The 11,235-nt window shown below is 31.1% G+C and overlaps 1 protein-coding gene across 1 annotated transcript; it reads left to right on the top strand.

The window, feature by feature from the left end:
* Positions 1-931: 931 nt before the first annotated feature.
* LOC132736045 (SPRY domain-containing protein 3-like) lies at positions 932-7,630 on the top strand. Its single transcript, XM_060723095.1, has 4 exons — positions 932-1,035; positions 5,063-5,155; positions 5,887-5,944; positions 6,331-7,630. The coding sequence occupies exons 1-4, from the start codon at positions 932-934 to the stop codon at positions 6,469-6,471; spliced, it is 396 nt and encodes a 131-aa protein (XP_060579078.1). The 3' UTR covers positions 6,472-7,630.
* Positions 7,631-11,235: the final 3,605 nt, after the last annotated feature.

Raw genomic sequence — 11,235 nt, 5'->3', positions numbered from 1 at the left:
AGAAAGTTTTCTAAAATAAGCTCACAATGCACAATTGTAATTGTTAAACCAACGTGTTTAAAGGAAGTAAAGATTTTTCGCATTTTTGTAAACCTTTTATGTATACAAGAGCATCCCAATGTGTCAATCATCTTCACTTTCCAAATCAGTTTAAATAACTCTACTTTAAGTACGTACCTTAGTTGGTGAGAAAAACATATTAGCTACTACCTTATGAAATGCCATTCGTACTGTAATAGCGGCAAAATATAGGAGCGCGAGACATGTTTTTGACACAGAGTATACGTTTTTTGAATTTCATGTGCTAATTCAAAATAAGAGTAAAGTTGCCATGAATGTAGAAATAAAATTAAATAGTTCAAGTGAAAAAGGAGTATTGTTTATATAAGCGTTCTGTGGGATATAAGCTTGAAATTTAACTTTTATTATTCTTTAATAATTCCTTCGTATTATTGAAATTTCATACAACTTCACTTGTTCAACTTCAATTTCATTTTTTTGCATTTTTTTTTTGGCGGCGGCCATGCTCCCTACTTTGCAGCAGTCATTCATTCATTCATTCATGCATTCACCTTGTACTTGTTTCAACTTGGTGTGAGTGGACTAAAATCATCCTTTGATATAGTTTTATAGTATTTTTCCTGTAGACTGAAATCTGCTTATCAATGTTAGCAGAAAACGTTTGCCTCTTTCCCTTCCCCATAACACTCCGGTAATATACCAGCCTATTATGGACGGCGTATTATTATGCTTAATTCAATTGCAGTTTAAAATGATTGAAAAACGCTTTCTGATATTCGAAATTAATCTTGAATTTATAAGGAATTACATCCAGCTAGGAATAAAGTAAATGATTGTTCAAACATAGCAGTAATTGTATGTAAGATTTGCTTTCTTTTAAAAAGGTTGACAACACAATATTTTAGTATTTATGTCTTTAATTTTAGCTATTGGTTTGGTACCAGACAGTTACCCGGCTAATATGCAGCCAGGATGGGGACATTACTCCATTGGATATCATGCGCACGATGGCTGGTAGGACATACAGATGTTTTCACAATTTAGTGATGACAAGATGTATTGATAGATTTTATAAAGGAATGTTCCTTTTGCTGCAGTTAGGCACGATAATACTCGTTTTAAAAGTTATTGTTTTACTAAAAGAAACCAAAAGCTGTTCTTATGGTACAAAATGCATTCAAAGATACAAAGATATAGCATACAATAATACTCACGAATGCAATAACTTATCAATAACAATCCATTATATGTATTAGTATAAATAAAACACATTGAAAACGGCAAAGGGAAATATTAGCTAGATATGTCTTTGAGAAATATTATTACATTGTATTGGCACACATCTCAAGAACAAATTTATTTTAACTTATCAAACTATTAATGGTTTTTTGGGGAGGCTATGCCGACCCAATGTTAATAACTGTCTGTCAAATCTTACTGCCGCGGTAATCAGGTCAAAAAATAGTACCTTGATTTTTTCTAAGCTGACTCATCACTCATCACAGACATTTACAATATGAAAATATTTTCATTCTTTAATTTCATATCTGCAATTTGTAAAGATAATAATTCTCTGAAAAAGTCTTGATTTTTGTTTAAATCACTACTCCGTGACGTCATACTGCCGCGGTAATCAGGTCAAAAAATAGTACCTTGATTTTTTCTAAGCTGACTCATCACTCATCACAGACATTTACAATATGAAAATATTTTCATTCTTTAATTTCATATCTGCAATTTGTAAAGATAATAATTCTCTGAAAAAGTCTTGATTTTTGTTTAAATCACTACTCCGTGACGTCATACTGCCGCGGTAATCAGGTTTAGGCATACATACGTACGTCTGTAATAAATAGTTCTGGTATGAAAACCCTTCAAAATAATAACTTTATCAATATTTTTTTAACAAAAAGCATAAATGAAAATTTATAAGTAAATGCTTTAATTCAGTGGCAAATATTCTTTATTATTTTTGATAACAATTTTCCAATTACTACGCAGCGACCAACTGTTTATGACGGGTCATTAACTAGAACGTTGCAACACCGTATTCTCAATATCATGCATGTTCTTTTGTTGTTATAAACTATTAATAGTCCTTAATATTTTTTAAAGACAAATAATTGTAAACTGTCGCTTACATCAGAGACATGGATCATGCTTGCGTGATAACTAAGGAAAACTAACTTATTTGTACACCCCAGGAGGCTGTACGCGGAAAACGCTCATAAACCGCTAAATCATATAGCTGTTTAGTAAATATTTTGCATACATTTAACTAAAAATTCACTGATGGTGATGAACATATAGTTTGAAAACATTATATTCTTTAACCATTATCGCCGAAAAAAAACTATTTAACTACAAAACCCCTAAGGACCTCCGACAAAATTCCAGCACAATATTACATTTTACATTAGCAAAATAAAAAAAGCAATACTTATATTTTCATCTTACATAATTCATTAATCAAACTTTTAACATTAAAGTATCTTTGGCAATTGACAGATCCCTACTCTGATCTTTTATTTGTACAGGAATAAATTTAAATATGTGCTCTTTTGTTTAGGAATATTTTGTAGTGAAAGTCTTATATATTCACTAATCTCATAATTAGAATTAGACAGGTCAGGAATTTATACAAACAGTTGTTTAGTTAACTATGCTCATTTTAATCCCAATAGAAACATTCAAATATTTGTGGTAAAAAACATGACCAAAGTACCTAGTAGTCGTTTACCCGGTGGTGATCCCATTAAACTGATTATAGATTCGAATTGATTAGAAAACACAAATAGAAACATGTGTTTCCGTACAACAAAATCGGAAGTAAAGTGAACAGTTAATTGACAGAAATATGTGGTCAAATATGTTTTAACAAGGAAATAATTATTTCAGAGAAAGACGCAAAGATCAGTATGACCCCGTATTGTGTAATTAGAAAGTTTATTCAATTCTAGGGCATACATCATAATTTGATAGTCCATGTGTAATAAAATTCAAATTTTCAATACAGATTATGAGATACATAAAAAATATTAAAGAATAAGAAGCTTTAATTAAAAAACAAAAACAAAAAAAACAAAAAACAAAAAAAAACCGCATACATATACAAATTACTTACAGTCGAGCATCGGGAAGTCATTAACATATCTTACGAAACTTTAATTTGAAACCGATATTTGCGCGCGCTGAAGTGATTAATGTTTATTTGAAAAATAAAAAAAAGAACTTTTATGGTTGTGTTCTAAAAATAATGGGCGGCATAAGAGGAATTTCTTATTCATTTTACAACACTTGAAAAATTACTACAGAAAATGTGTTGTTGTTTTGTTTTCAACAAAAGTGTGTGTGTTTTAAGTTTATTTATACTCGGCGCCGGAATAACCATATGTCCGAGATTATAGCATCTGGGACGTCTTTTTCAAGCAGATTCTTCCTGGAAGCCCATTCTTCGTTCTTTGGTGGTAAAGGAGACGACAATACCGTCAAGGCATCAACTTTCTGACTGACGACAACAAAAACGGCATCTATTAGCGCCAAACCTCCAGAGTAAGTCACGACAGGTCAACCAATCACCTCTGGTACTTATGATGACTTGACTATGACCTTCCGTGTGCCTTCTCCGCGACGTGCACGCCTCTGGAGGTATTTGGAGAAGTTTCAACAAAAACTTCCAAAACACGCCATTTATAACACCATTCATAGCACTGACGGCTTCGATGTTCTCATCTATTTGCGGGAAATGGTCGACAGGGAAAACCCTACGTAATAACCGCACACCCTGTTAACAACAGATTTTCCGCAGTATATATTTCAAGCTAGTGAGGTTTAAAAATACACGTAGAATCTATCGATTAACTACCATAAGTTGGTTGAGTGTTGGCGGTAAAAAAAGAAGATATAACTTCCTGATCAATTTTCACTTAGGTTGATTCAGTTTTGAATAAGCTTTGCAGAGATGTATTTTTTTCAAGAAATATTTAGCTTTAATATTATCCGACGCCGTCAGTAATGAAATGGGATTAATTTTCTGAAACGTGATTTTATTCGAGATTTGCTTCTGGAGAAGACAACCTTCTGTCCGTAGAGCATGAATATTAATACTCATCACAAGACAGTATCTTATTGATCTCAATTATGGTACATCTAAACGTGTATAATTTTTATGTTCAATAAAAATGTTGCATCACTTGCAGTTGTTATTATCATTCAATAATATTAAAATGACATAAAGTATTTATGATGAACAGTCCTAGAATATTTTGATAAGGAACCGTCAGTTGTAAAATGTTATTGTTATCTGATAATGAACAGTCGTCATACTTGCTGGTATGTCATTTATTATTGACAGTTTAGGTTTTTCAAAATTTGCATGATAAACAGTCCGAATGTAGACCTCAATTAAATGTTCTGGAATATTAACAAAATGAATAGTCAACCACATTAACCATATATATGAATGGTTGAACACAACAGTAAGGATAAATAGCGCAATGTGCATATCTTTTTATTTTGGTAGCATATTTTAAGCAAAAAGAAAAGAAACTATAAGTCTGAAACATTCTCTCATAGCCTCCCCATCAGTACATTCAGTGCTTTGATTATCATTTTTCCATACTATTAGATATAATCAGACACAAATATATTATAGCCAGTGTCTATAGTCAAAAGCTATAACTAATTGTTATTCCATATTCAAACTCGTTAATGTGTTAATGTTTGAAACAATTTTAAATATTTATATTGTTAAGTAAATATAATATGATGATTGGCAGTCGCTACGGTTTCCTATATTTGTCGTTACAGTTGAAGTCATCTAAACCATTTACACTTTCATATATTCGTTTAAATTCGTGCATAGTTGTTTTTGAACAGTGTCTGCATCTGTTCAATAAGTCTGAAAACATTGTCATGGGTCATTATTGCCATCTCAATTCTGCAAAGCCGATTATAGACAACATTTATGCTTATAAAAGTTATATTTAAAACGTAACAATGACCATCACTTTTGCTTAGTTAGTGAAGTTTACTCTTTCAGTCTATACCACCAATATGGAAGAGGAATTCAGTTTGGACCAAAATGTCGCGATGGTGACAAGATTGGTTGCTGTATATATCTGGAGCTTTTCCGGTAAATATTACAATTTTATAGTTTGGATATACAGGATATTGAATAAATGTATGTTAAATACCTAGTATATTATTGAACGAGTTGAAACTAATGTAAAAAGTGCGCTAAATTTTGCGTTACACTTAAGGCACTTCGATAAAAATGCATGTTTTCACTGCAAGCCTTTTGTTTTGCGTAATGTGACAAATTGAAAAATATATAATACTTGATTTACTCATTGAATAAATATATTATTCACTCGTCGGAGACTGTCATAAAATTACTTTATTCAATTATTGCAATAAATTTAGAATGGAAAATACATTAATTTAATATCCTCTATGAATTACATTTTGCTTCATGAATTATGTGATAAAGAAACATTTTTCTAATATCATTTTAATACTCGTATATCGAAAATAAAACAGTGAATGAAAACTCAAAGTTTAATTTCAGTTTAACTTTTTCCAATTTGGCAGCTGATATTTTCGTATTGTATAGCAATTACCCTTATGGGATTTTTGGGGGGTTATTTTTTGGGGGAGTGGTATTATTGTTGTTGTTGCTGTTTGATTTTCTGTTGTTGTTGGGGGATCAATAAAACCTATTATTTATAGTCAATCGGATGAATTTTTAAATCATATTTCAAAAGAAGAAATTATTGCAAAAAAGAACTGATTCTCAATATTATCCAAATATTTTATTTAACTGTATTACGATATGACAAATGGTTTAATTAACTATATTTACAGGCGTGGTAAAAATGTTGAGACGGTTGTCAATGCCATTAAGACCAGGAACGGCACAAAGGTAGGGACAAATGCTTTTAAAATTATGTGTTTGTTTAAGTAGAAATTTCATCATATAAAGTTACGTCTAAAATCTCATAAAAATAATTATGTTGAGTTGCATGACTAAAGCTATGCAATTTCACCTTCGTTTGTTCTTTAATCAAAATTCGCATTATCCCGATTCACATTAAAATTAGCCTCTTTAGGAGTAATAAAAATCAAAACAACTTCATTTGTATAGTAAATTAAATGTATAATATGATGTTAATATTTTTTAAGTAAAGGTAAAGAATGCATAAATAAACAAACCTTAAACGACCGCGGTACCAAGTTAAGATAAAGAAGAAATAAACAATTCGAATTCGGATAATACCGTTACATTTATATTTCATCGTTTGTCTTCAGGTTGGAGAGAAGAAACTTAGCACCGGTCCCCTTTTCAATCTATATCCTGCTGTAGGGATGCATTCTCCCGGAGAGAAGGTCAAAGTAATATTCCATACAGGACTGCCTGCATCGATAAAACGATATACTAAAATACATTAAATACGAGGCTGTTGACAACGTTAATGAATGTTTAATGATATTGGATGTTATCTATATCTTGAAAAGTTCAATGAGGGATACCGTTCTAAATATCTTTTAACGAGTTAGATTTTTTTTTCTCGTTGACTTGGACATAAATCTGTCCATTTGCGCAGAATGTGAACAATTTTCTGTTATCTACTGCGTAGTCAAAGAAGTACTCAAATTTACTCTTACGCTAAAGTAAGAAGTAAGGTACACTGTATTTAAACATATTCATGTGAATGTGTTTTCTTATTATACCGAATGAAATATCAATTGTGATAACACTTAATTGGACAAAATTCTTGTTTTACCAGTTCAAAGAACTCAAGAAATAGTCATCAATTGTTATTGATTAAAAAGCATACACAGCTAAAAATAGAATAAATTGCTGATAAAACTGACATTATCATAGGTTAGGTTGTCCCTCCGGCATATCATTAGCACTGATTAATTTCTGTTTAAAGAAGGAATTAAGAACGTATGCTATTTGTTCTTGCTAATAAACACTTTGATTGTCTAAATAATTGAATAGAAATACCGTGGGTTAAAAAACAGTTGTGTCCTTGACAAAAAAAACGAATAAAAAGGATTCTCTGAAACTATTAGTGGCGTAGAAACCTATGTACATTACTTTGAATATGTTCGCAAAATGAATAACTATTTTGGAGACCAGTCATTGCCTATTATTTTAGAGCTGTACGAAAAGCTTTTTAATGAAAATCATATACTCTACATGGTCCTGCTTTCAAAGTTATTGTCACAACAAGAAAAGAATGTCACCGTTAAGCACTTTGCAACTTCATGTAACAAAAGTTGAACACATATTTTATTAATAAGCGTCCAAAGAAAGGTATGGCAAGAATTTGCTTGCACAGTAACGATTCGTTGCTTCGTCGCACAGGACAGGACTTATATCAGACTTGTAAGTGCAAAATGAAGTAAGATTATTACAGGCTAGAGCATTGTCAAGAATAGAAAGGTACCCACAACTCGTGCTTCTTTGGAAGCTATTTTTGCAACTACATGTACTACTACTACTTGTACTCATTTCGAGACTTTTATTTCCTTTCCTTTCGGAGAGTCCAAAGCTTCGCACGTGCATGTTTCTTGCATGTCAGGACAGAGTGTCCTAAGTTTCAACAATCAAGAAAACTTCACTCAGGCAACAGTCAGCCGAAAGAAACTGATAAAAGACAATCTATTTATAAAGATGTTATTTTTCAGCTCATAGAATTGTTTGTAATTTTATCAGTAATTGAAATTGAAACTGATGTTTTATTTTCATAAATTACAAACTGGTGTTTCCAAAGAAGATAATTATGAAGAAGGCCAGGAACAGAAATTTTCGGCATGGGAAGCTTATGTTTGAATCGACTAAACTTCCCTTTTAAGAAGGTTGTATGTGTCCTCTCCCAGGAAAAAATAACACTACATGTTAAATTTTGGCTTCTGTTACATTTTGTAGTACTTTTTGAAATAGAAAAGTGCATATTTTTTACAATTTTTCAGACTTAAGAACATTTAAGCTATCATTTTAAATTCTAGTCGATCTCTAAAAGAAAACACTGGAAATTAAGTGAACGGTAGTGGGAACATTTGGCTGATATACTTGTATGAATGATAGTTCATTATCAGGACTTTGTCACAAGCAGAGGAAGGGGTTTAATTTGGGGGGAAATCACATATTATTTTTGAAAAATGGAGTAAAAAACAAAACATTAATTCGGGTTTAAGGAACCGTTGCAATTACGTATACATTCTGTTTATTGGTATAAGTTTTAGAGGCATCTGATTATATTCTTGACGTAGTATAAATGGTTTAACCAAACCGTTTTTTTTTACAATTTTGTAAATGATGATGTTTCTGATTTAGTTAAGTCTGTCTGTGACAGGTGCCCTTTTCGACTGTTTTTGGTGAATCCTCTTTCAGTGTCTGTGAACAGTTCAGGAAAGAAACGCTTAATCTTAAATCTTAGTGAAAATTTCAAATTTTATAATTTAAAAGTCGCGTCAGAATATTTGTTAATTAAAACCTTAAGAATTATGTTACAGTGTATTACCGTTTGGTTTGAGGTCAGCTGCATTTATGTGGACGATGTCTTGAAAATTTATCTGTCTTCAGTGAATCAGATTTGTTTTGTTTATGATGATGAAGGGGGAGCACACAAACCGTTTAATGTACGCTCAAAGATAATGTTTTTTTTAAATATGCAACTCCAGATTAAAATCTAGAATGGTTTGGTTTATTACGGAAGTAAAAGGATATTGTTTTAGACATTCCTTATTAAAGGTGAGTGAAAAGCTTAGTACAGTGTATTATATTTATACATAAATTTCATTTCCTGTCTGCGGGCGATATGGCTATATGAACTGGTAAAATTATTTCACCGATTCGAGTGTTAGATCATGACTAAAACCTACAAAGAGCCATTGAATGTAGATCTAGTTAAAACTCGGTTATATATGTTTGCAAGTGAGGAGTGATTACAAAGTTTTGGGATAAATCATTTTTCGTTTGACTAATGTTAATTGTATCTGATGTAAGCTCACTAACAATTTATTCTGACGCCAGTTAGCATCCATCTGTCTGCAACTTACACAAATTGTTATCAAACCGCCATTCGCCATAGAAATTGGTAATTACAAGTTCTACTTGGCGATAATCACCGCTATATTGTTTGCCGTTTTAAGTTTTCTCATTTGATACTAGATCGTTTACTAAAGTGGTGTATATAATCAAAATTTTGTATCTATAATTGAAAGCAATAATATGAATTTTGATTTTATAGTATATCGTTATCCATGTTTGAAATGTGTTTTAAATAGCAAATATACATTTATATTAATGGATTCTTAGTCTATGTTGTACGTTTTGAATGAAAAAGTCCGATTTTACTAAGTAGTTATTTTGATATTCTATTGAATAAAATTGACTGGGGGTTAATATGTATTGCCGCGGGCTTCTTAACAAAATCGATGACTTTGTGGAATAGGGAATCCCATTATTCTGAATTTGTTATTTATGTAGGTTTAATACTAAATTTATTGAACGAGTTGAATAAAATCATATTATGCGAGTCTCTGGCGAGCGTAATATTGTTTTATTCAACGAGTTTAATAAATTTAGTATTGAATCTACAAGAATTTAATATTCTAGATATCACATATATAATTAAAAGAACGGTAAACTGTTAACAAGAGTCATTTTTTTATTTCACGCGCCTATAGTGGAACGATTACATAAGCGCGGTTTAATACGTATAGGATATCGACCGAGTACGAGGTCTTTCTGTTTAGGAAAGACCTGGTCACGAATTTCATGTGACACCGAGAGCGCGTAGCGCTCGAGGTGTTTCATGAAATTCGTGACCAGGTCTTTCCTAAACAGAAAGATCGATGTACGAGGCCGATATCCAACTTACACAGTTGTCAGTGCATGTTAGTGTTTGTATATGTGACAGCTGCTGATCAGCTTTTCATATATCCCATAAAGGGGACAATAGCTTCTTTAAGTCTATTTTTACCTTTTTATTTCTACTTTTATTTTATTTTGGTTCTAATTAATTAAGTAATTAACTAAGACCATGAATTTATCTAGGCCAACTCAGATCAGCATCTGTTACACAAACATTTCAACATTTTAAGTTTTATTATTATTATGATACTTGTACATGTTTTAGTTACACCCATATTTTCATGACTGAGTACATATCAGATGCTGCTACTGATATGTGCTCAAGCATCATACTGGAAATTAGGTCAACTATATTTAAATAAAATAAAATTGAATCATTTACTTTAATTTATTTTAAAAATTTAATTTTTTTAAAAATTCTAATCCTTTTTCTGATTTTAGGGTTGTGTACATAAATAGAATTCTTGTATGATGTAATTTTATGTGATGTTTGATTGTAATGTATATTTGCTTTTAATCATTTAATGCTTTCTTAACCATATTTATATGTGCTGATAAATCTTAACTGTTTTACAGAGTCTTTCATAAATGTATCTTCTTAATACTTTTATATATTTTCTTTTATACAGATTGTTTGTTTGAATTGTTATAGGATAATAAGTTTTGTCGGAAAATAGCTTATATAGCTAATGTTTATATGTTTTTATGAAACCGACTTTAAATAAAGATTATCTTATCTTATCTTATCTTATCTTACACACCGTCAAGCTATTGGCTTGAGCAATGGCTGATCCGAAACATTTCATGTAATGCATAAAGATAATTTTTAACACTGCGCATAAACAGGTAAGCTTTTATCAATGTTCTGTTTTTATATAATATATATTTTGCATTTAACTTTGTTTTTTAAAATAAAAATAAAAAGGCTAAATGTGTAATTTGTCAATTAATAAGTAAATGGGTCTGTAATTGAATTAATGTAAAAGAATAAATAATTATGTTGAAAGTATTTCGTATCAGATATTTCAAATTCTAGGACATTTGCTCCCCCCGAACAGTTGCCCTCTCGGACGTTGCCCCCTGTTTTTTTGCTTGTAACCTGTCAGAGGTCATCTCGTTTATATATTTTATGTACTTTATTTTTTTATTTATGGATGCTTATTTTTAAGTTTTCACAAATGTGCGCGAGAGTTTTTGTTAATTGAACCAAAATGGAATTTCGACAATAGGCAATGAATTTCAATTTTTGTAACAAACAATTCAACAATTAAAATTTTTTTTAACATTTTTAATGGCAAATGTCCAACCCTTCCAAAGATATGGGG

The sequence above is a fragment of the Ruditapes philippinarum genome, unplaced genomic scaffold (assembly GCF_026571515.1).
Source record: "Ruditapes philippinarum isolate M1 unplaced genomic scaffold, ASM2657151v2 ctg21057_1_1_1_1, whole genome shotgun sequence".
Lineage (NCBI taxonomy): Eukaryota > Metazoa > Mollusca > Bivalvia > Venerida > Veneridae > Ruditapes > Ruditapes philippinarum.
This window is presented reverse-complemented; position numbering and strand designations above follow the sequence as displayed.